The 27,203-nt window shown below is 37.0% G+C and overlaps 1 protein-coding gene across 2 annotated transcripts in view; it reads left to right on the forward strand.

Annotated features, from left to right (window-relative positions):
- The first annotated feature begins 2,140 nt into the window (after nt 1-2,140).
- OSTN (osteocrin) overlaps nt 2,141-27,203 on the forward strand; it is a 72,139-nt gene continuing 47,076 nt past the window's right edge. The window contains 2 exon segments of one of the 2 annotated variants that reach the window (NM_001134078.1): nt 2,141-2,207; nt 21,535-21,636. In NM_001134078.1, the coding sequence (NP_001127550.1) occupies nt 21,535-21,636 (102 nt within the window). In that variant the 5' untranslated portion in view covers nt 2,141-2,207. 2 annotated transcript variants of the gene reach the window in all.

A 27,203-nucleotide genomic window follows, 5' to 3' on the forward strand; every position in this document is an offset into this window, starting at 1 on the left:
GACTCTTCAGGACTAGGGTTCGCTATACCACATGATCCCTTCTGGTTCTTCTACATGATGTTGACATCACATTCTCTTCAAACTACTCAATTTGAATGTGCCATCTCTTTTCTACCAGATTCTGACCGATACAGATAATAAGGTTCAAGCCTTTGTCTTGTTACTTCTAAGCTAAGAAGATTTGGGCCATCCATTTTACAGATTTGAACTTTAGTTTTCTATTTATTATATTTGAAAAAGTATACTTCCTTGGCAAGGTTGTTATGGGAATTAAATCATGACATGCTAGCTGAAAAAGTTTTCATTAATATTTTCTCCCTTTCTCATCTTAGTCTCTCCCCATCCAACATTGAATATTTATTCTCTTTATCTTTTTATTTCTTTGCATGTTCCCATTTTTCCTCTCTCTTTTGAAGCTAATGGAATTTTTCTATCATGTATAAATGCATAAGTAAATCATATAGAGGTGTATAATATACAGAAGGCTATAAAAATGGCTTAAATGTACCATGGATGTTCCTGGAATAAACTGTTGCTATTTCTACTGCTGCAGAACAGTTAAGTCAAACTTTTGAATTAGGTCAACAAAATCCACAAATAGGGTGGAATCTTTGAACTGTCTAAGCAGGGACAGATCTGGAATAAATCAGCCACAGATATCACTTGTCGGCATGCTAAGAGAGGCATTTCAAATAAGGGTAGAAGGTATGTCAATAATATTGGCTTCTGGTAGCATTATGATGCATCCATTAATTCTATATTGAGAGTTTTCCATCATGTGGATTCGAGCTAACATAATTGTTTTATGGCAGTAATGTCTAAACAAGGGTCCACAATTAGGCTGTATTTTTATCTTGATTTGTGAACTGTCCTTGCCAACTACTCAAATTTCAAGCTTGTTGAGACATATGTTATCCCTGGAAACCCATCATAAAAATGAAGCATTTTACTGTCCCACTAATTCTGTGTGCTCTGGTCAGTTTCCCCATCTAGATCCAAATTAACCATGTAATTGTTCTTATACTAGTGACTAGTATTTTAAATGGCCTTTTTAGGGAAACCAAAAAGAATAAATTTATTTCTTTTTGTGCAAAAATATAATCTGCTTTGGATTCCCTTTTCTAGCTTTTAAAGCAGTGAGATAGATTGCAGTCGTGGGAAAAGAACTGGATATGGAATTAGGAAGATCTGCATTTGAAATCCAGCTCTGCGACTACTTCTTAGCTGTGTGATCTCATAAAGTCACTTAATTTATCTGAGCCTTGGCCTCTTTACCTGTCAGATGGGGACCCTCCGGTGAATCAAATGAGCCATTAATGATCTAATAACATAACATGTTACCTTTATAACTTAATAATTCATTTAAAAAATAATTTGTGTATGTAAGGATGCAAATGTGATTAGCAGGAGACAAGAATGAAGAAAACCTTCAGCCAAAGGCAGAAATACTTTGGTTAAAAAGAAATTAAAGTACTGAAGAACAAGAGCAAGATAAAAATGATTACAACGTCTTCATTTATAGCTCACATGTCACAGCTCAGTATTTATAGGTTTGTTAGTGACAGCCTTCCCAGTATAGCAATGTTAATTACGAAGTAGCTGTCATTGTGTTTCACTGACACAGCACTGTGCACCTGATGGAGGCTGAAACTACTCATTATTTCCATAGCTGATCATTTAAAGGTCCAAAGATTACACCAATAAATCAGTTTGTGTCTGATTATAATTTCTCTAAATCGTGCTTTGAAATTCCCTGGTGACTTTTTAACAAATCTTAGTGCATTTTATTTCCCAAATATGATTTGTAATAATCAGAGCTTGACGAAAACCTCAGGAAGAGGTGATGGGTGTGAAGCTGAACACAATACTAAATCTATATTTAAATTTTCCAGAGCCTATACTTCCATTGCTATTTAAATGCCATGATCAAAGCAATAGATAGACTAAATATGGAGGGAAAGGAGGGAGGGAGAAACTGAAGAAGGGAGGGAGAGGGAGGGAGAGAATGAGATTGAAGAGAGGCTTGGGAAAATGTTCAGTGGAAAATCTGTAGAAATGATGTAAGAGAAAGCAAAGGCAGGGATTGGAGTAAGGGGTGTATAACTGAGACTATAAAAACTCAGAGAGAAAACTCACCATCAGGGCTGAGTTTTGGAGAAACTGCACAGACAGTACTCTAAAGTTAGAATCTCCTGATCTTTCACAAGGCAAGTTATATGTAAAAATTGATAAAGATTTAATGCTTTTTTGTTTTAACTATTGTTTTTACTTTCACAGACTGTTTAAATGTTTTGATTACATCTTGATTTTGTTAAAATTAGAGTGGTAATATTTCCTTCTCTAAAATGAGTAGAAAATCAAAGATATTTTTGTAATGCAAACTTAAGGTAGAACTAATTGCTTATTCAGATATTTCATATTTAAGACATTGCTTTTTTCTTTTCTTCCATTTCAAAACAAACAGAAAGTGAATGCAAAATAATAATTCTATACATATATATGTGTTATTAGCGTTATTTTGCTTTCCTCAAAATTGTGTAATATTAGAAAAATGTTTAATATAGAAGAGTGATCTAAACAATCTAGGTAAAAAAGAAAGGTTTTTTCCTCATTATTTCTATCGAGATTGGAGCTTAAGAAACATTCCTAAACTAATGAAATTCTATATCTTATGTTCTTAAAACCTAATGCATCTTCTGTTTTTCTCCTTATATGTCAAATATGCAAATATGATATTAATAACATAGTTGGAGTAGACTTAGAGTATGCCTGTTCTTCAGTATTTGTAGTGCTCTTGCTATTCAATGATTGAATTGAGAGTTAATCTGAAACATACATTTGAGTTCTGTTGGAGAAGAAATTTAAAATTTTATTTCAGATTTAGTGTGCACTCGATGAATTCAGTTCTAACAATTCAAATGTTGTTTCTTTGAGTAACAGACTCTATAGGTTTAGGAATGTGATTATTATTTGTTTATGAGTTTTCCTTCTAAAAATTTAACATTTTTGAGAATGAATTATGGTGATTTTAATGCCTATATAAGTTATAGAATTGATAGTGTTATACCAAAAACATCATGGACATTCTGTGTCTTCTCTTATTATGGTACTACTCTTCAGCACTCTTACAGAACTTTTCTAAGGAGCACTTTCTGTAGATAACAGGTCTCCTTCATGTAAGTGAATTTTACTATGGCTTCATTCAAAAATTATTTAGAGTGTTTAAGGTTGACATTTGCTTTCTCCCCCTTATTTCTCAGGATTTTTAACTGATTCTTATATACTGAATAATGAGCAGTAGAGAAGCAGATATCTTCAGTTGATTGGGCACAGGAACCTCAGGGCTATAATTTTAACTTCTTTTACAAATACTCTCAATGATTTGAACATTTGATTAATAAAATTAGATTAATTGAACTTGTCTCAAAAAATAGAGAACTCGAAGTAAGAAATCCTAATATATCATTCTAGCTCTGCTATAATCCACCTATACAACTTCAGGCAAGCCTTAAGCACAAATTAAGGCTTGATAATATTGTATTTTGTCCTTGTGAAAAGGACAAAAAAAATAGACGTGCTAGGGATACTGAGTATAAAAATATTTGAGGAAGCCCCTATGTCAGTCAGTTTTCCCTATATTAGAGAATAAAACATTAGTATCACAGAATCTTAGGACTAATCTTTTATGCTAATTTAACTGTTTTGTCAATATTTCATTTACTATGACTGTTACCTACCAGACAACTTTTGCTTAGATTCAATAGTTCAGTCAGAGAAATACAAGCTTTGGAGGCAGAAAACTAGACTTCTAATTCTAGTTCTGACTTCAACAGCTTTATGGACAAATCATTCAGCTTCCCTGAAGCTTTATTCTCCTCCCCTCAGGAGGTTGTGAGGATACAATAAGTAAGCTACAACAAGGTGCTAACTCTGGGTATCTCTCTTAAATGAACCAACTCTCCAAATGGCTTAAGATCTCTCAGATTAAAGGCATTTTTTTTTTTTTTTTAGCTAGCTCTTTCTCTTCTTTCTTCAAATAAGTGTCATGGTACATCCCTGGAGCAGTGACGCCTTCTTCCTTATTGCCACTCCGTCAGCTCAGACCTTAACACAAACCATCTCCTCCCTCCAGTAACAATGCCTCTGCCACCACCTTCTGCTCTCTCTTCCTCTTCAACCATTTCTATATTATTATCTTCTTTCCTCTCCTTTGAGCAGATTCATTCTCTCTGAGCCTCACTTTCTCCATCTATTAATTGTGGGTATTAAATTTGACAATTTTTAATGATTGCTTCCTCTGTTTCTAAAATTCTATATTCCTATGGTATTTAAGGCTATAAATATGTGAAAATTCCACTTTTAAAATATTATATAAAATGGTATTAAACATTCACTTTAGGTGGCACAATTAGAGCTAGAAGAATAATGATGCCTTCAGTACAGCTGAGCTTTCTTTTGTTTCTTTCCCAGGATTACATTTTCTATAGTTGGAAGCAATTTTTATAGAAATATTATGACTCAAAATAATGATAATGCACCAAATGTTAGAGTGATTTCTAACTCTCTATAGTGAAATTTTCTTCCCCCATTCAATATTATTTTTCTTACTGTATTTTATTTTCTATCACTCTGCCATAATTCTAGATTTTGAGGACTAATTTTGTTCTTTAAAATGAGGATAAAAATATTTTTCATAAAAATTAAAAAGTAGTAAAAACATTTGGAAAAGTTGCCATGTTTCAAAGGCAATATCAGGATAATGATAACTGTTATTTATTGAGTAACTAATTTATGCCTGCTGACTTAACCCAGATTACTTCTGATATTCATACTAAGCCTACAAATTAGGTCTTTGCCCTATTTTTCTGAAGAAGTTAAAACAAAAAGGCTAAGTGACATGCCTAATCAGGATTCAGATCTAGGTCTATGTAACTTAAGAGTCAACTTATTTCTACTACTTCACTTCGTTGTATTACAAAGTGTACATACAATACTAGGAGTTAGGAGACCAGATTTCTAAAGTAACTCAGCTTGTCTCAGTTCACAGATTTTTAAAAAATAGAATTATAATGTTTTCTATAGGTCTAACATGACTTGTAAGGATGACAGGAGATTAATTTCAAGATAGTAAAACACTATGCAAAAGTTATTTTTTTAAAAGTTTATGTATGACAATTCTATTTGAAGAAAGTGGAAGCATTCCAGAAAGGGTCTGCTCTTGCAGAAGGAAATCCCTAGACAGGGCAAGTGGTTGAGGAGTTTCCACCTGAACCAGGCTGTGAGCAACAGGAAGACAGAGAAAATATCTTCTTCACTTTTATATCCCCAGTATCTGACATTCAGTGTATGCCCAATAAATGCATCCTGTTTTTGAGTATTATAAAATTTATACTTTTGCTCCTTTGTTTAATGTTAGAGATACTTTTTCATTTATTATGTTGGCTAGCTTAATGTAATTATGATGTAAGATTTTGATCAAATATTTTATGTAAGTACAAAGTGGGGTAAACGGTGAAGGGGGTTGTGATATTCCACATTAACTTCAGATTCAAATATGCTATATTTAACTTAATTTATCCAATTTTATCCTCTGAAAGCCTTTACTGCTGCATAAAAATTTGCCTGTGTATAGAACAGCCAGCCGATATGTGCAACTCTATTAGCTTTTCCCTGTGTACAGTTTTAAAGCTATTTTCCCTTTAGTGAGCATTAGAATTAAACAACAAATTTCCTTAACAGAATTGCCTACAATTATACACTAATGTTATTTTCTATTTTTAAGTAACATAGTTTTATATCAAGAAAGATTTAGTTATTTGGGGATTTAGGTACAGATTAATGTATGAAAAGGAGAAATCCTAAAGTTTAGAGGAATGATTATTGGAGGTTAGTGATGCATGTAACTTTCATTAGAATGAGAATCTGTGATGTGAAATACTAATGGATGTATCAGGATTCCAGCGTGAACTTCATCACATTTTACTGTAGGTGTAGAAACATAGGCTAATCTCTTATCTTCCCTCTACCTTGATTTTCATATCAAGAAACCTGGGATATTAGTATCTGCCCTGCATTCCTGTTTACCTTCCACATAAGGCTGCTTCATGCATTCATTCACCACATGCATTTGACCCTATGCCAGGCATTCTGTTAGGTGCTTAGATGCAATGGTGAACACGACATGGTCTCTGCCCTAAATGAGTTCATAACAACTAAACACTTTGTTAAACATCCAGATCTGAGTGTTTAAAATAATAATGGAATCTTTCTTTAAAGTGGCATTGTAGGTTTCTGGCTTCTTAATTTTTACAAGAAAGAGATTAGTAATATTAATCACAAATCCAAATAGAAGAAAAAAACAGACAGATACTTAAAAATAAGATTTTAAGATTTTGGAAGGCAAAGTTTCTAAAAAAGAGTGAAAATGGTGCCAAATAGAATAAAATCAGTTAACACATGTTCTAGTAATTTATCATTCTTCCTAATTTGTTGCCTTCAGGGACAGTCATTTTAAAATGTAGGTATCTGCCACATTAATAACACTGCATCCATAAAAATATTACTTTAGAAAAAATTTGGGAGATAGAAAAGGGTTTTACACTTACACAAATAGGTTATACTCGAAAGAGCATGAAACTGGGAGTCTGAAAATGAAAGTTGTTGTTCTGGCTCTTCTTCTAACTGGCTTTGTGACTTTGGAAAATTTGCTACTGCCAATTGAAGAGCACTGAGAAATGGGAAGAACACATTCCTGATATTTTAATTTTTTTTTTTTTTTTGAGATGGAGTTTCGCTCTTGCTGGCCAAGCTGGAGTGCAATGGCACAATCACGGCTCACTGCAACCTCCGCCTCCTGGGTTCAAGCGATTCTCCTGCCTCAGCCTCCCGAGTGGCTGGGATTATAGGCACGTGCCATCACACCTGGCTAATTTTTTGTATGTGTAGTAGAAACGGGGTTTCACCATGTTAGCCAGGCTGGTCTGAAACTCCTGACCTCAGGTGATCTGCCCACCTCGGCATCCCAAAGTGCTGGGATTACAGGCATGAGCCACCGTGCCCAGCTGATATTTTAATTTTTTTTATTTTTATTTTTATTTTTATTTTTATTTTTATTTTATTATTATTATTATTATTATACTTTAGGTTTTATGGTACATGTGCGCAATGTGCAGGTAAGTTACATATGTATACATGTGCCATGCTGGTGCGCTGCACCCACCAACTCGTCATCTAGCATTAGGTATATCTCTCAATGCTATCCCTCCCCCTTCCCCCCACCCCACAACAGTCCCCGAAGTATGATGTTCCCCTTCCTGTGTCCATGTGTTCTCATTGTTCAATTCCCACCTATGAGTGAGAATATGCGGTGTTTGGTTTTTTGTTCTTGCGATAGTTTACTGAGAATGATGATTTCCAATTTCATCCATGTCCCTACAAAGGACAGGAACTCATCATTTTTTATGGCTGCATAGTATTCCATGGTGTATATGTGCCACATTTTCTTAATCCAGTCTATCATTGTTGGACATTTGGGTTGGCTCCAAGTCTTTGCTATTGTGAATAATGCCGCAATAAACATACGTGTGCATGTGTCTTTATAGCAGCATTATTTATAGTCCTTTGGGTGTATACCCAGTAATGGGATGGCTGGGTCGAATGGAATTTCTAGTTCTAGATCCCTGAGGAATTGCCACACTGACTTCCACAAGGGTTGAACTAGTTTACAACCCCACCAACAGTGTAAAAGTGTTCCTATTTCTCCAGATCCTCTCCAGCACCTGTTGTTTCCTGACTTTTTAATGATTGCCATTCTAACTGGTGTGAGATGGTATCTCATTGTGGTTTTGATTTGCATTTCTCTGATGGCCAGTGATGGTGAGCATTTTTTCATGTGTTTTTGGCTGCATAAATGTCTTCTTTTGAGAAGTGTCTGTTCATGTCCTTTGCCCACTTTTTGATGGGGTTGTTTGTTTTTTTCTTGTAAATTTGTTGGAGTTCATTGTAGATTCTGGATATTAGCCCTTTGTCAGATGAGTAGGTTGCGAAAATTTTCTCCCATTTTGTAGGTTGCCTGTTCACTCTGATGGTAGTTTCTTTTGCTGTGCAGAAGCTCTTGAGTTTAATTAGATCCCATTTGTCAATTTTGGCTTTTGTTGCCATTGCTTTTGGTGTTTTAGACATGAAGTCCTTGCCCATGCCTATGTCCTGAATGGTAATGCCTAGGTTTTCTTCTAGGGTTTTTATGGTTTTAGGTCTAACATTTAAGTCTTTAATCCATCTTGAATTGATTTTTGTATAAGGTGTAAGGAAGGGATCCAGTTTCAGCTTTCTACATATGGCTAGCCAGTTTTCCCAGCACCATTTATTAAATAGGGAATCCTTTCCCCATTTCTTGTTTTTGTCAGGTTTGTCAAAGATCAGATAGTTGTAGATATGTGGCATTATTTCTGACGGCTCTGTTCTGTTCCATTGATCTATATCTCTGTTTTGGTACCAGTACCATGCTGTTTTGGTTACTGTAGCCTTGTAGTATAGTTTGAAGTCAGGTAGTGTGATGCCTCCAGCTTTGTTCTTTTGGCTTAGGATTGACTTGGTGATGCGGGCTCTTTTTTGGTTCCATATGAACTTTAAAGTAGTTTTTTCCAATTCTGTGAAGGAAGTCATTGGTAGCTTGATGGGGATGGCATTGAATCTGTAAATTACCTTGGGAAGGATGGCCATTTTCATGATATTGATTCTTCCTACCCATGAGCATGGAATGTTCTTCCATTTGTTTGTATCCTCTTTTATTTCCTTGAGCAGTGGTTTGTAGTTCTCCTTGAAGAGGTCTTTCACATCCCTTGTAAGTTGGATTCCTAGGTATTTTATTCTCTTTGAAGCAATTGTGAATGGGAGTTCACTCATGATTTGGCTCTCTGTCTGTCTGTTATTTATGTATAAGAATGCTTGTGATTTTTGCACATTGATTTTGTATCCTGAGACTTTGCTGAAGTTGCTTATCAGCTTAAGGAGATTTTGGGCTGAGACAATGGGGTTTTCTAGATATACTATCATGTCATCTGCAAACAGGGACAATTTGACTTCCTCTTTTCCTAATTGAATACCCTTGATTTCCTTCTCCTGCCTAATTGCCCTGGCCAGAACTTCCAACACTATGTTGAATAGAAGTGGTGAGAGAGGGCATCCCTGTCTTGTGCCAGTTTTCAAAGGGAATGCTTCTAGTTTTTGCCCATTCAGTATGATATTGGCTGTGGGTTTGTCATAAATAGCTCTTATTATTTTGAGATACGTCCCATCAATTCCTAATTTATTGAGAGTTTTTAGCATGAAGCATTGTTGAATTTTGTCAAAGGCCTTTTCTGCATCTATTGAGATAATCATGTGGTTTTTGTCTTTGGTTCTGTTTATATGCTGGATTACATTTATTGATTTGCATATATTGAACCAGCCTTGCATCCCAGGGATGAAGCCCACTTGATCATGGTGGATAAGCTTTTTGATGTGCTGCTGGATTCTGTTTGCCAGTATTTTATTGAGGATTTTTGCATCAATGTTCATCAAGGATATTGGTCTAAAATTCTCTTTTTTTGTTGTGTCTCTGCCAGGCTTTGGTATCAGGATGATGCTGGCCTTATAAAATGAGTTAGGGAGGATTCCCTCTTTTTCTATTGATTGGAATAGTTTCAGAAGGAATGGTACCAGCTCATCCTTGTACCTCTGGTAGAATTCGGCTGTGAACCCATCTGGTCCTGGACTTTTTTTGGTTGGTAAGCTATTGATTATTGCCACAATTTCAGCTCCTGTTATTGGTCTATTCAGAGATTCAACTTCTTCCTGGTTTAGTCTTGGGAGGGTGTATGTGTTGAGGAATTTATCCATTTCTTCTAGATTTTCTAGTTTATTTGCATAGAGTTGTTTGTAATATTCTCTGATGGTAGTTTGTATTTCTGTGGGATCAGTGGTGATATCCCCTTTATCATTTTTTATTGCATCTATTTGATTCTTCTCTCTTTTTTTCTTTATTAATCTTGCTAGCGGTCTATCAATTTTGTTAATCCTTTCAAAAAACCAGCTCCTGGATTCATTTATTTTTTGAAGGGTTTTTTGTGTCTCTATTTCCTTCAGTTCTGCTCTGATTTTAGTTATTTCTTGCCTTCTGCTAGCTTTTGAATGTGTTTGCTCTTGCTTTTCTAGTTCTTTTAATTGTGATGTTAGGGTGTCAATTTTGGATCTTTCCTGCTTTCTCTTGTGGGCATTTAGTGCTACAAATTTCCCTCTACACACTGCTTTGAATGCATCCCAGAGATTCTGGTATGTTGTGTCTTGGTTCTCGTTGGTTTCAAAGAACATCTTTATTTCTGCCTTCATTTCATTATGTACCCAGTAGTCATTCAGGAGCAGGTTGTTCAGTTTCCATGTAGTTGAGCGGTTTTGAGTGAGATTCTTAATCCTGAGTTCTAGCTTGATTGCACTGTGATCTGAGAGACAGTTTGTTACAATTTCTGTTCTTTTACATTTATTGAGGAGAGCTTTACTTCCAAGTATATGGTCAATTTTGGAATAGGTGTGGTGTGGTGCTGAAAAAAATGTATATTCTGTTGATTTGGGGTGGAGAGTTCTGTAGATGTCTATTAGGTCCGCTTGGTGCAGAGCTGAGTTCAATTCCTGGGTATCCTTGTTGACTTTCTGTTTCGTTGATCTGTCTAATGTTGACAGTGGGGTGTTAAAGTCTCCCATTATTAATGTGTGGGAGTCTAAGTCTCTTTGTAGGTCACTCAGGACTTGCTTTATGAATCTGGGTGCTCCTGTATTGGGTGCATATATTTTTAGGATAGTTAGCTCTTCTTGTTGAATTAATCCCTTTACCATTATGTAATGGCCTTCTTTGTCTCTTTTGATCTTTGTTGGTTTAAAGTCTGTTTTATCAGAGACTAGGATTGCAACCCCTGCCTTTTTTTGTTTTCCATTTGCTTGGTAGATCTTCCTCCATCCTTTTGTTTTGAGCCTATGTGTGTCTCTGCACATGAGATGGGTTTCCTGAATACAGCACACTGATGGGTCTTGAGTCTTTATCCAATTTGCCAGTCTGTGTCTTTTAATTGGAGCATTTAGTCCATTTACATTTAAAGTTAATATTGTTATGTGTGAATCTGATCCTGTCATTATGATGTTAGCTGGATATTTTGCTCGTTAGTTGATGCAGTCTCTTCCTAGTCTCGATGGTCTTTACATTTCGGTATGATTTTGCAGTGGCTGGTACCGGTTGTGCCTTTCCATGTTTAGCGCTTCCTTCAGGAGTTCTTTTAGGGCAGGCCTGGTGGTGACAAAATCTCTCAGCATTTGCTTGTCTGTAAAGTATTTTATTTCTCCTTCACTTATGAAGCTTAGTTTGGCAGGATATGAAATTCTGGGTTGAAAATTCTTTTCTTTAAGAATGTTGAATATTGGCCCCCACTCTCTTCTGGCTTGTAGGGTTTCTGCCGAGAGATCCGCTGTTAGTCTGATGGGCTTCCCTTTGATGGTAACCCGACCTTTCTCTCTGGCTGCCCTTAACATTTTTTCCTTCATTTCAACTTTGGTGAATCTGACAATTATGTGTCTTGGAGTTGCTCTTCTTGAGGAGTATCTTTGTGGCGTTCTCTGTATTTCCTGAATCTGAATGTTGGCCTGCCTTGCTAGATTGGGGAAGTTCTCCTGGATAATATCCTGCAGAGTGTTTTTCAACTTGTTTCCATTCTCCCCGTCACTTTCAGGTACACCAATCAGACGTAGATTTGGTCTTTTCACATAGTCCCACATTTCTTGGAGGCTTTGCTCGTTTCTTTTTATTCTTTTTTCTCTAAACTTCCCTTCTCGCTTCATTTCATTCATTTCATCTTCCAAGGCTGATACCCTTTCTTCCATTTGATTGCATCGGCTCCTGAGGCTTCTGCATTCTTCACGTAGTTCTCGAGCCTTGGTTTTCAGCTCCATCAGCTCCTTTAAGCACTTCTCTGTATTGGTTATTCTAGTTATACATTCTTCTAAATTTTTTTCAAAGTTTTCAACTTCTTTGCCTTTGGTTTGACTATCCTCCCGTAGCTCGGAGTAATTTGATCGTCTGAAGCCTTCTTCTCTCAGCTCGTCAAAGTCATTCTCCGTCCAGCTTTGTTCCGTTGCTGGTGAGGAACTGCGTTCCTTTGGAGGAGGAGAGGTACTCTGCTTTTTAGAGTTTCCAGTTTTTCTGCTCTGTTTTTTCCCCATCTTTGTGGTTTTATCTACTTTTGGTCTTTGATGATGGTGATGTACAGATGGGTTTTTGGTGTGGATGTCCTTTCTGTTAGTTTTCCTTCTAACAGACAGAACCCTCAGCTGCAGGTCTGTTGGAGTACCTGGCCGGCCGTGTGAGGTGTCAGTCTGCCCCTGCTGGGGGGTGCCTCCCAGTTAGGCTGCTCGGGGGTCAGGGGTCAGGGACCCACTTGAGGAGGCTGTCAGCCCGTTCTCAGATCTCCAGCTGCATGCTGGGAGAACCACTGCTCTCCTCACAGCTGTCAGACAGGGACATTTAAGTCTGCAGAGGTTACTGCTGTCTTTTGGTTTGTCTGTGCCCTGCCCCCAGAGGTGGAGCCTACAGAGGCAGGCAGGCCTCCTTGAGCTGTGGTGGGCTCCACCCAGTTCAAGCTTCCCCGCTGCTTTGTTTACCTAAGCGAGCCTGGGCAATGGCGGGCTCCCCTCCCCCAGCCTCGCTGCCGACTTGCTGTTTGATCTCAGACTGCTGTGCTAGCAATCAGCGAGACTCCGTGGGCGTAGGACCCTCTGAGCCAGGTGCGGGCTATACTCTCCTGGGGCACTGTTTCCTAAGCCCGTCGGAAAAGCACAGTATTTGGGTGGGAGTGGCCCGATTTTCCAGGTGCCGTCTGTCACCCCTGGAAAGGGAACTCCCTGACCCCTTGTGCTTCCCGAGTGAGGCAATGCCTCGCCCCTGCTTCGGCTGTCGCACGGTGCGCTCACCCACTGACCTGCGCCCACTGTCTGGCACTCCCTAGTGAGATGAACACGGTACCTCAGATGGAAATGCAGAAATCACCTGTCTTCTGCGTTGCTCGCGCTGGGAGCTGTAGACCGGAGATGTTCCTATTCGGCCATCTTGGCTCCTCCCTTTAATTTTTTTTTAACAGGAAATGTTATATTTCTCAATGTCAGCTTGCTCCTTTTTTTCGGGAATCCAAAACATAAAGTAAATTCCCATTACACAATTTATTAAAAATAGCAAATTTCAGAAGGAAATGTTTAAATAAATGGCTATGCACCATGAGTATTTCTCAAATGTATTTTTTATGAGGATGACATAGATGATATATGTGACAGTGACGGAAGCTACAAGCCACTAGCAATTTTCAATTGCTCTTGGGTGAAAATCCTGAATGATTTTAAATCTCGAATTTGAGTTTATGATGATCCCAAACTTCTTACCCATTTCTAAGCTTCTAAGTGACACAGCCACACTCAGTTGTCTGGTTTGTGGGGCAAAATTCATCAGAGACTGGAATCACAGTTTCAATAAAAAAGAGACCGCAATGGCAGGAGGTCCCAATCTTTGCTTTCCAGCAGGTAAGTCTCTCAATCATCTGGGTGCTTCCCTAATCAAAGAAAGCTAGAAAAACCTTCTTTAAAACTTTGTTCAAATATTGTCACTTATTGAAACATCGAGATTACCTATATAATGACAAACTATAATTTATCCTTTTGGTTTTTTCAATATAAGTTTTGCAGATTGTCTCTATGAATGGCTCTAAGTTCCCTAAGTGACTGTTGGGCGTAAATTTTGTGTTCATAGAAAAAATTTGGCTTCAAACATCTGCCTTCAACTTCGTAACAATCACTTCAAAACAATTATTTGTAATTATGTTTTAAAACATAATATTTTCAAATTATCTTATAGTTTACAAAGTGTTTCTACATACTATTTTAGTTTCCATTGTAAAGTTTTCAGTTATAATAAAATACAAATTAAAATGGTGTTGCTTTCTCACAGATAAATTTATATCCTCATATATTTTTAGGAAACAATATTAAATATAAACTTAAAAGGCTTATTTCTTTATTTGAACTCTAAGCCAATTCCATAATTTGTGCTGTTTGTAAATTAAGATGAACTAAAATTAAATAACTTACATTTTGTGAAGAAAATCAGTTTCATTAGACAGTTTTGAATATTTTAGAGTCTTGTCCAAGATCATTAGCCCATCAAGAAGCACAGCTAAACCTCTTATCCCTGTCCTTCAAGCCTGAGTCTGAGTTTTTCCCCAGCATAATGTTGAATATCTGTATATTGTCTGAAAGAGTTTTATTTTTTGAATATTTATTCTTTCACTGACAGAGAATTTTTGGAGTCACATCAAGTGAAAAATATATATATATATATGTATATAAAACCTTCACTAATATCACACACATTTGTGATATTGGTGGAGGCTGTAGAGATCTGAAAATTCTTATTATCAAAAATTCCTATTTTGTCTTCACCAATTTTATATCTACTAAAATTAAGATCATGATTACCGAGAAAATATTCAAATGATTATTTTATCTTGACAGACTGTTAATTCAAAATGCAGGAAAGTAGTACTCAATTATTTTTAAATTATTAATATTATTTATGTGACTTGCAACATTTCTATCTGATAACCAAGTTAAATATCATAGCAGTCTTTCTTTCTCTCAGCTTAAAAGAGAGGATATAACGGCATTCTATGGCATCTGGAACCTCAGTTCTAACCATTTTTGTTTTCAAAGGGTAGGGAAATGAGCGTACTGACTTATGCATGATAGGAAAACAACAGAAGAAAGAAAAAAATCCTAAGTAAGGCCGGGCACAGTGGCTCATGCCTGCAATCCCAGCACTTTGGGAAGCTGAGGCGAGTAGATCACCTGAAGTCAGGAGTTCGAGAACAGCCTGGCCAACATGACGAAACCCTGTCTCTAGTAAAAATACAAAACTTAGCCGGACACGGTGGCAGGGCCTGTAATCCCAGCTACAGGTGGCAGGGCCTGTAATCCCAGCTACAGGTGGCAGGGCCTGTAATCCCAGCTACTGCCTGTAATCCCAGGCAGGAGAATCTCGCTGGAACCTGGGAAGCGGAGGTTGCAGTGAGCCAAGATCGCGCCACTGCACTCCAGCCTGGGCAACAAGAGCGAAACTCCATCTCAAAAACAAACAAACAAACAAAAAAAAAACCTAAGTAAACATTTTAAAATAAATATATTACCATATGTCATCAATTTTGTCTCACATTTAACATCTCTGAAATTGGACTTATTCTTACATTTGATAAGCATATCAATTTAATTGGTAGCATTGTTTTTTCTTAACATGTTCTTAAAAATGGAATGTCTTACCATAAATGACATCCAAAAATCAAAGATTTGGAGATTCTTTCTTTTCAGCTAGAAATACTTAATTTTAAAAATACTGAAAGTGAAAGAGGAAAATATTTATGTCACAGCCTAGACATATGTAATTTTTTGCATAAACTTTGGCTGATTTGAGGAACTCATCAAGTCAGTTTTCCTAGCTAAATCTGCACTATTATCATTACCTACATGTTAAGTGTCTGCACTTTTACCAGAAAATAGCCAGCTTCACCAGTGAGATTTAAAAGCCAGAAGCAACATTAGAGGTCAGTTAGATCATCTCCATTTTACTTGGTCTAGAGAGGAAAGTGTTTGCCCAGCATCACATCACTAAATAGCAACAGAGGCAATGAAGAGCCTGAGTCTCACAACTCTTGCATCAGGTCTCTTTTCCATTACAGCGAGCTATGCAGATTTTGTGTTAAGCACTGTCCCTTTTAGGCCTTTTTCTAAAATAAAAAATTATTTTCAGTCTGTCATTTATTATTCCTGAGTGTTTATAACTTAATGGAGTGGGTAAAGGGTAACCTGAAGAATGTACTATGTTTTACAGACTTACTTATGAGCCAAGCTGACTCACGACTTGCCTGGAAGAACACCATTATTTCAATGGGAGAAGATTTTAGGCGGTGTTGTCGGCAGGCACACATGGTCATTTCATGGTGTCAGAACTAAGGCCCCTTTATAAAATGTTCTGCTAAATCTCTTAGATGTATGTGCTCTGTCACGGTGAGAAGAGAAAGAAAATGTAGCCGTTGAATTAGTTTGTAAATCCTTTAATTAAGTCCTTTATTTTAAATTTTTGTTCAAATGAGACTGGAGTCTATTTTGAGTATTTCCAATCAAAGTATTAGGGTAAATAATTAAAAATTCCTAGACAATATCCAGATTTACTCACAAACCTAGTACCTTTGTGAATTTCTAATTATTGGATCAACTATCCATAAGTCAGATGTTAATCATAAATTTGCAGGTTGAAGAGAAATGTCCTTTACACCTGAGTTGTTTTTTCTTCCTTCAACACCAGACTTCACATGCAGGTAGTTTAAAAGTCTTATTGATTAATAGGTGCATGAGATCAGATACTGGCTTACATTGCTTCTCTTTTTCAGCCTAACCATCTCTAACATTTACACATCTCATAGCAGTTTGCTCTTTCTTTTGTAGATCAATGATTTTCAATCTCTTTTTTTCTAGCCCAGCCCACTTGAGAGATTTTTTTCACAATAACAATGGCTCATTGCAACACTGATTCCTACTAATAAAAACATCTTTCTTCATCTTAACAAGCTTCTTATTAAACTCTGGTTTAAACATAATTAAGCCAGTTTTTCTTTATTGCTGGAATTTCAGAGCCTTTAATGTGAATTGGAACTCTAACACCTCTTTAAAAATGTACAATATATCCCAAACATAAATGAAAAAATTTTATACCTCCTGACAAAACTTTATATCTCACTGCGTTATTCCATATACTGTCATTCTAGCCAGTTTGAAAGATCTTTTCAGGGTATAATCAATTCTTACATGTGGAAAGTCCTTAAAATAAAGCATAAGATGTTATACAACATAAGACATTTGTTTATTCTGCAGAATTATTTAAAACGTCAAAACACTAATAGTCCAATTGTCTATAAAATGAAGGACGTACACAGATAATCTTCTTATAAGACGGATTCCATGGTCGCTGTTTCTTTTGAAACTCCACACTATCCAGAGAAATATTACTCAAAAATTACTTTTAAATAATGATGTGCTAAAAAAAAAATGCAAACACCTTTACTTTGGTGTATTCACGCAGTCAATGAACATCCTCTCACTGAACTTTCTGTGATCTAGAGTATACGTGGTGCCTAAGAGATTTTAAATCATGGGCTATATTTATCCACTATCAACAAAATAGGAAAATGGGGCTGAACTTAGACTTTTCCTTTCCTCCCTATAATTTCCTCCATTTCTAATTTTATAGCAATCAAGTTTCAACTAGTTAATCAAATGTCTTTTGTACGGCAGGTGCCAGGGTGTTTGTTTTCATTAGTGTACCAAATGCCATATTTAGGAACTTGGCCTTTTGGTTAACTGGCTACAAGCATGGCTTCAAACCATTAAATGTGTGTATTTAAACTCAGCATTTATTTTTACATCTCCTTATCCAAATAATCAGGATGTGGTTATCTGTAAGATGATACATCATGATTTTTTCCTATATACACCCAAGCACAAAAATATATACCTCAGACATAATCATCAATATTGTAAACACTCATCATCCTGTGCCATTTATAAGATTACAGAGACGAGGAGAAACCTGGTTAGTGAAATGTACATAAAAATAGTTAAAGGAAATCCACATGGAAAGACATATACATTTGGGCAATTTTCACATTTGAAACCTATTTTTATGATAAAAAACAAGAAAGAAAAACATAATTGTAGTTTGTCTTTGATTAAATGGGACAACAATTTCTTTTAAAAAGATATATCAGGCCAGGCATGGTGGCTCACGCCTATAATCCCAGCACTTTGGGAGTCTGAGGCAGGTGGATCACCTGAGGTCAGGAGTTGGAGAGCAGCCTGGTCAACATAGTGAAACTCTGTCTCTACTAAAAATACAAAAAATTAGTTGGGCGTGGTAGTGGGCACCTGTAATCCCAGCTACTCAGGAGGCTGAGGCAGGAGAATCGCTTGAACCTGGGAGGCAGAGGTTGCAGTGAGCTGAGATTGCGCCATTGCACTCCAGCCTGAGCAACAGAGTGAAACTCCATCTCACAAAAAAAATAAATAAATAAAAAGATATATTGGAAATATGAAATCATTTTAAAAATACAGTTATGTTCTTAGTATATCCTCCTTTATGTAAAGTCAAAGAGACATCAGCAAAATCAGGAGAAAATGAATACAATTAAGTGGCTGGCTTCTCAAAGTAATCACTAATGCAGGTTTTGTTGGTATTTTCATCAGATAACTATTGCATTCTTATTGGTTATTTTCCCAGTTTAGAGACAGTCATGATTTGCTGGGGTTTGTTAATGCTTACGGAAAATCTCAGTTCAAATATCAAGTTAGTGAAAAGAGAACACAGAGAGAATGTACTGCTCCCTTCTAGAAAAGAATGGAATACAGAGAAGCTGCTAGTAACTAGCATGATGAGACAAGATTCTGAAATAGATTAATTGGTGTCAAAATGAACACCTATTTTAAACATTACATGAAAATCAAAATTATATTTGATAAATAAATGTTATAGACAGTGCTAAAATATTGTATCTCCATTTTAAGTCTTAACTGACATAGTTAATACAGATACCATTCTGTTTACAAAAAACATTTGTTCACATACCAGCATGTAACATTTATTATTAAAATCTACACTGTTTCATAGTGACAAGTTGTTTTTTGTTGTTGTTTTATCAGGAATGTGGGCCAAAGTTTTATTTTTTTCCATTTCTTGCATTTGAAATACTCTTTGATGATATCCTAAGCCTAAAATTATTTGCCATAGACCTTAACTGCTACACAACTGCAATCAACCACTTGTCAGGGTCTTCCCTCTCTGTCAGTTTTATGGCAGCTACCTGTATTAGTCCATTCTCACACTGCTATAAAGAAATACCTGAGAATGGGTAATTTATAAAGAAAAGAGATTTAATTGGCTCACAGTTACACAGGCCGTACAGGAAGCATGGCTGGGGAGGCCTCATGAAACTTACAGTTGTGATGGAAAGCAAAGGGGAAGCAGGCACTTCTTCATATGGCCAGAGCAGGAGGAAAAAGAGCGGAGAGGTGCTATACACTTTTAAACAACCAGATCTTGGGATAACTCACTATCAGGAGAGAACAGCACCAAAGGGAAAATCTGCCCCCATTATTGATGGTCTCCCTTCAGGCCCCACCTCCAACACTGGAAGCAACTCACGGCAGTGGGTTAGCAGTGGCACGCACCCAAGCCTCTGCCTCTGTGCAAACTCACTGGGGGCAAGGAAAGAGCCGCAGTAACAATTTTTCAAGAAAATGTCAAAAAAAATCCTGGGTCACACCAAAACAAATGTAGTTATTACGGAAATATTTAGTGATGCCTCGTATTCTTTCACTTACAGATTATAAATAGTACATGAGAAGGGGTATGCAGGAATCGATTCAATCCTCTCAAAGCTCTTTCGAGATGGGAATTACTTCTCATTTCACAAACAAGTAAAAATGAAGCTTAAGTAGGGTAAAATGATACTTATTCAAGGTTACACTGATACTAAAGCAAAAACATGACTCAAATCCAATCTTACAGATTCCATTTTAGCACCCATTTGCTCTTTACCCCCGGCAGGTTTTCCAAATGATTTTTTTTTTAAGAAAATAGAGTTTCTTGAGACTTCTCAATCATAAAGGATGAAGTTGGAAGGCTTTCCCATTGCCAGGTACTAAGTGGCAAAGCTTGGGTTCATGCCTACTTTTTTCTAGCTCATACTCCACGACCTTCCCTCGTTACAGCAATGCCCCATTTTACCTACAGTTTTGTAACTTCCAGTAGTCAAACTAGCAGCAGGTCAGCCTGATGTAGGCCATAGAGGAGCTTCAGTTGGCTGGATAGTGGCTTTTTACTCTAAAAAGTCAGACACGTCTTTGTGCTCACTACCCAGAATTAACACGTGTAAGATTTTTACATATTTGCTTTAAAATACATATAGATTAAAAACTGATTCCCTTATGTTTTTGCTATAATTTTACTCACTTTAACATCTCTGCAGAGGTAATCATAATCATGAATCAAGTTCCATTGGTTTATATTTTATATGTATATGTTCCAAAATACATGATATTGCTTTGGGCATTTACAATTTCAGTAAATGGTATAATGTCATGTATTGTTCTATACTTTCCGTTTCTCCACAAAACTGTGTTTTGAAATCCATGCATACAGACAAACATACATTTAGGTTATTTGTTTTAACAGTAAATATGTATTTAAGTCATTTACTTTAAATCAGTAGTTTGACTAAATCTCAACTAATAAATCTATTTTCTCTTTAATGGGGCACTAGGTTGATTCCAATTTTTGGCTACTATATACTATGAGGCTATGAACTTTCAGATACATGTTGCATATAAACATTGACAGTTTCTCAGTAATATACACATACCTAGAAGTGAAATAAATGTGTCCTAGGTAAGAGATAAGCATTTTCAACTTTTTTGTAAGGCACCCAATTTTCTCCAAATGATTGGATTCATTTTCAACTCCACCGGAATTTTTTTTCCTAAAACCATTGTAACATTGCAAGGTGGGCCAACTTTTTGCCAATCTAATGTGTGTAGAATGGCATTTCACTTCTATTTTTATTTGAATTAAAGAAATTGTACGTATTGTGGAAGGTTTTGTCCATTCAGTTCTCCTCTTTTCTATGAAATGTGTGTTCATAACTTTGGCCCATTTTTATTTAATTTGTGTCTATCTTTAAAGTTATATTTAAAGGGTTCATTTACATTTTCCAAATGCTGATCTTTCTTTTATGTATATATTGAATATATCTTCCATTAAGTAATTTGTCTTTTGATTTTTTCTTGTATTTAATATGCAATTTTTCAATTTTGATATAATAACATCTGATAGTTTTTTAAAAACAATTTTGAATCTTGCTTATGAAATCCTGACATGACACAAGGACATAAAGAAATTCTCCTAATGGACAGTGGGTGTTTTGAAATTTTGAATTTAAGTATTTGTAGACACTACAGTCTCCCTGGTTCACCACAGACCAGTCAGGACTTTCTCTCTAATGCCTTACCACTGTTATAAAATTCTCCCCAGTTACATACATAATGTTGTAATCTCTAGATCTGACAGTAAAAAAACTAGTTACATTAGCTGTATTTCTCAGATTGTGGGTTAGTTTGAATTAAATTATTATTATAACTGTACAACCCTAATCCAGGGCCTCCATGGAAAAGAAACCTTGACAGAATTCGTTCTGGGAGATGGACAGCTTCTATTAAGTATTATTTACGTTTTGTAGAGATGCACTCAAATATACTGAAGCTGAATAATTTGGCTTACCATTTGCCTCTAACAGTCCTTTTAGGAACTTCTGTTTTTTGTCTTTACATTCCAAATGAATCAATGCTAACTATGACATATGTAACCCTCAGATGCTGGACTGGAGATTGGCAAGTGCACATTTCATCCTGGCTGTGACACTGACACTGTGGAGCTCAGGAAAAGTCCTTTCAGTAGATGTAACAACAACAGAGGTAATGGAAACTAGCTTACAGAAATAGATATATATGTTTGACATGCTTTATAAATGACATGTTTGTGTATAAAAGAATATATATTAAAATATATTTCATATATGTAAATATAACATATATTTATATATCATATCTATTTTATATAGAATATATATTTTATAAATATAATGTATATATTTATATATTACATATATATTCTTTTGTAAACATTTCTTTTTCTTTTTTTTTTTTTTTTTTTGGGACAGAGTCTCAGTTTGTCGCCCAGGCTAGAGTGCCGTGCAATGGCACGATCTCGGCTCCCTGCAACTTCCACCTCCCAGCTTCAAGCGATTCTCCTGCCTCAGCCTCCCGAGTAGCTGGGATTATAGGTGTGTGCCACCACGCCCAGCTAATTTTTGTATTTTTAGTAGAGACAGGGTTTCACCTTCTTGGCCAGGCTGGTCTTGAACTCCTGACCTCATGATCCGCCCGCCTCAGCCTCCCAAAGTGCTGGGATTACAGGCGTGAGCCACCACGCCCGGCCTATTTTTTGACTCTTTTGTAAACATTTCATTTCTACTAGAGTAAAAAGGAGGTGCAGCTACCAATAAGAAAATGTACACAAAATAAAATAGAGAAATAACACAAAATCAAGAAAATCGGTATTTTTTTATTGTCTTCTTTTTATTGCCAACATGACATTCAAGGTTGTGAACTTGAAATGAAAAGAGCAGTAATCACGAACTTCTCCTCACAGGGAAGTCAGAGCAAGCCAGTTATCTAAACGTGAAAAGAAACTTAAGAACAAAGACTTGTGTTCCTTGAACAAAAAAAGCTTTAAGAGAAAATCCATTATTATAGCCATATTTAATTGAATCAGTTATGTCAGAATGAAGGGCTTTTATGTAAAATTTGAAGTTGTTTGCATGCCAAAATTTGAGTAGTTTTGTTCAAACTTTTAATTACAGTACAAATGTTTTATTGGTGCTATGACTAAGGTACAAAGAAAAAGAAATGTGAGGGCATCACAACGAGAAAAATTAGTTTATTTGATCTTATTAGAAACATGTTCTTTGTGTTTCTTAAAGAGCTTAAAGTGAGAGTCTGAAAAGCATTATATTAAAGGACAAGTTTTCTAAAAGTTTTTTTTTTAAGATTAAGGATATTTCTTAAAAAAAGATTGTTTAGTGTGTGTTAGTTGGAAGAATAAAAGCATATTTTTGGAGGATGCTTTGAAAGATAAAAAATTCTTTACCCTTTGAAAGTTTATCTCCTTCTTTAGGGTTTCTTTCTGGTCTTTTGCATCCTTCCCATCTCTGGTTTCTATGTTATCAGAATTATATAGGGAAGTGACAGAAGCTAAGATCTCAGGAGTAGTTTCAAACCATATTGTGGGATTTGTGCTATAAGTAATAAAGAATTGTGAAAGATTTGTAATTTTCTTTTTATATGACAAAAGTGGTATTGAGGATAACTAACTTTATAACAGTATTATGGGTGAAATAGAGAAGAGAGCGATAGGAGGTATCAAAGCAAATTGTAAGGTGATTAAGGGAGTACACTAAGCAGTAAAGAGGACTTCATTTAAAGTCACCACGTGGATGACCTGAGGTCAGGAGTTGGAGAAGAGCCTGGCCAACGTGGTGAAACCCTCTCTCTACTAAAAATCCAAAAATTAGCTGGGCGTGGTGGTGGATGCCTGTAGTCCCTGCTACTTGGGAGCCTGAGGCAGGAGAATCACTTGAACCTGGGAGGCAGAGGTTGCAGTGAGCCAAGATCGCACCAGCCTGTTAACAGAGTGAGACTCCATCTCAAAAAAAAAAAAAAAAAACCACAACAAAAAAACACCACTGATGGGAATCAAAAATAGCAGCCGGAAGAGAGATTGTCCTGCAAGAACTGACCAGACTTAGGGCACATATGACTGGATAAGGAAACAGGAGGCTCAATAGCTTTCAGTTTGTACACCAAGCTACAAGTATTTTAAAAGAGACTTGCTTGAGTCAATGATTAAAGGGCTTGAAAATGCTACTATTTTGTTCTACTGGAGAAAATGAAGAGAACAGAAAAATGTATTAGTCCATTTTCATACTGCTATAAAGAACTACTTGGTCAGGTGTGGTGGCTCATGGCTGTAATCCCAGCACTTTGGGAGGCCAAGGTAGGTGGATCACTTGAGGTCAGGAGTTCAAAACAAGCCTGTCCAACATGGTGAAATTCCATCTCTACCAAAAATGCAAAAATTAGCTGGGTGTGGTGGTGACCACCCGTAATCCCAGCTACTCAGGAGGCTGAGGCAGGACAATCACTTGAACCTGAGAGGCAGGGGTTGCAGTGAGCCGAGATCAAGTCACTGGACTCTAGTCTGGGCAACAGAGTGAGACTTTGTCTCAAAACAACAGCAACAAAAAACTGCCTAAGACTGGGTAATTTATAAAGGAAAGAGATTTAATTGACTTATAGTTCTGCATGGCTGGGGATGCCTCAGGAAACTTACAATCATGGCAGAAGGTGAAGGTGAAGAAAGGCATATTCTTCACAAGGTGGCAGGAAGGAGACTGAATTACCAAACATTTATAAAACCACCAGATCTTGTGAGAACTCACTATCATGAGAACAGTATGGGAGAAATCATCCCATGATTCAATTACCTCCACCTGGTCTCTTCTTTGACATGTGGGGATTATGGGGATTACAATTCAAGATGAGATTTTTGGTAGGGTCACAGCCAAACCCTATCATTTTGCCACTTGCCCCTCCCAAATCTCAGGTCCTCACATTTCAAAACACAATCATGCCTTTCCAACAGTCCTCCAAAGTCTTAACTTATTCCATCATTAACCAAAAAGTCAAGTCCAAAGTTTCATCTGAGACAAGGCAAGTCCCTTCCACCTATGAGCCTGTAAAATCAATAGCAAGTTTGTTACTTCCCAGATTCAATGGGGGTACAGACATTGGGTAAATAAACCCACTCCAAATGGGAGAAATTGCCCAAAACAAAGGGGCCACAGACCCCATGCAAATTAGAAATCCTATAGGGCAGTTATTAAACCTTTGGAGATCATTCCAAAACCATTTCCTTTGACTCTATGTCTCACATCCAGGTCATGCTGATGCAAGAGGTAGGTTCCCTTGGTCTTGGGCAGCTCTGCCCCTGAGGCTTTGCAGGGTACAGCCCCACTCTTAGCAGCTTTCATGGGCTGGCATTGAGTGTCTGTGGCTTTTCTAGATGCACAGTGCAAGCTGTCAGTGGATCTATCCAATTTGGGGCCTGGAGTACTGTGGCCCACTTCTCACAGCTCTACTGGGCAGTACCACAGTGGGGATTCTGTGTCAGGGCTCTGACCCCACATTTCTCTTCTGCACTGCCCTAGCAGAGGTCCTCCATGAGGGCTCCACTCCTTTAGTAAATTTCTGCCTGTACATCCAGGTATTTCCATACATCCTCTGAAATCAAGGCAGAGGTTCCACAAACTCAATTATTTACTTCAGTGTACCAGCAGGCCCCCAAACATGTAAACCAGTGTAAACCACCAAGGCTTGGGGCTTAAACCCTTTGAAAGAATGCCCTATCTGTATGTTGGCCCCCTTAGCCACAGATGGGATGCAAGGCACCAAGTCCCAAGACTGCATAAAGCAGCAAGGCCCAGGGCCTGGCCTATTAAACCATTTTTCCCTCCTAGGTCTCTGGGCCTGTGATGGGAGGGGCTGCCATGAAGACATCTGACATGCCATGGAGACATTTTCTGCATTGTCTTAGCAATTAGCATTTGGCTCCGAGTTACTCATGCAAATTTCTGCTGCTGGATTAAATTTCTCCCCAGAAAATGGGTTTTTCATTTCTATTGCATCATCAGGCTGCAAATTTTCTAAACTTTTTGCTCTGCTTCCCTTTTAAACATAACTTCTAATTTCAAGCCATCTCCTTGTGATTACATAAAACTGAATGCTTTTAAGAGCACCAGCTCATATTTTGAATGCTTTGCTGCTTATAAATTTCTTCTGCCAGATACCCTAAACCATCTCTCTCAAGTTCAAAGTTCCACAGATCTCTAGGGCCAGGGCAAAATGCTGCCAGGCTCTTTGACAAAGCATAGCAACAGTCACCTTTGCTCCAGTTCCCAACAAGTTCCTCATCTGCATCTGAGACCACCTTAGCCTGGACTTCATTGTCCATAAAACTATCAGCATTTTGGTAAAAACTATTCAACGAGTCTCTAGGAAGTTTCAAACTTTCCCACGTCTTCCTGTCTTCTGAGCCCTCCAAACTGTTCCAACCTCTGCCTGTTTCCCATTTCCAAAGTTGCTTCCACATTTTTGGGTATCTTTATAGCAACACCCCACTCTCTGTGGTAACAATTTACTGTATTAGTCCATTTTCATACTGCTATAAAGAACTGCCCAAGAGTGTGTTATTTATAAAGGAAAGAGGTTTAATTGACTTACAGTTTTGCATGGCTGGGGAGTCCTCATTAAACTTACAATCATGGTGGAAGGTGAAGAGGAAGCAAGGCACCTTCTTCACAAGGCAGCAGGAAGAATGAATGCAGGAGGAACTATCAAACACACAAAACCAGCAGCTCTCATCAGAACTCACTATCACAAGAACCACATGAGAGCAACTGCCCCCATAATTCAATTACCTCCACCTTTGACATTTGGGGAGTATGAGGATTACAATTCAAGATGATATTTTGGACGGGAACACAGCCAAACCATATCAAAAGACAATAGAAGGAATAATCTTAGAAGAAAAACAGAAAGTGAAGAAAAATCAAAACCAAGACCAGTCTGGCACATGGAAGAATGACTAAAAGTGGGAAGGGAAGAGATTCCCCAGAGCTAAAAAATTTTCCCCTCATGGGAATATTCTCACAATCTTAGAAAAAAAGCAGTATTTGTGGGACTACAGAATGACTCAAGATTGTTAATAGGAGCATTTAAGAAATGCTGCCATTGGGCCTCAGAGAGGAAAATCCAGACTTCACAAACTGGACAGCTATACATTTATGATTTGGATGAAGTACAAAGTGGCAATATGTGTAAGAAACAAACAAGAAATTTTACATGGGACACAAAGTTATTGGGATATCTCAGACACATTGCAGACACTAATATTTGTTAATAAATCACAGGGATAGAGATGGTGAGATGCTTAGACACAGAGACTAAATTTTTATTTTTGTATCCTTCATGTTCAATGCAGAACCTAGCACATACTGGATTAGTAATGGCTTGAGTTAGTAAATAATGAATGAATGGTAAAAAGAAAATAGAATGAGATTTGGTTTGGAATTCATTTAATAAATATTCATCAGAAATTTGTTGAATACTAACTATGAGCAAAACATGAGATGAAGCATTAAATAAAGCAAATGAAAGACTAATTAGACAAAGTCATTGACTAATAACAAATACAAATATATTGTAACCAACCTGGCACAAGGCAAAAAATAATAAGTGCAATGATGAAAGAGGTATATAGATAAAGCAATATGGGAATGATAAGGAAGGATGAAGTTGTTGCTGAAACAGAATCTGAAAAAATGATCCATAAATATGCTAAATTTTAAAGGCATTTCAGGAGT

The sequence above is a fragment of the Pongo abelii genome, chromosome 2, assembly GCF_028885655.2.
Source record: "Pongo abelii isolate AG06213 chromosome 2, NHGRI_mPonAbe1-v2.0_pri, whole genome shotgun sequence".
Classification (NCBI taxonomy): Eukaryota; Metazoa; Chordata; class Mammalia; order Primates; family Hominidae; genus Pongo; species Pongo abelii.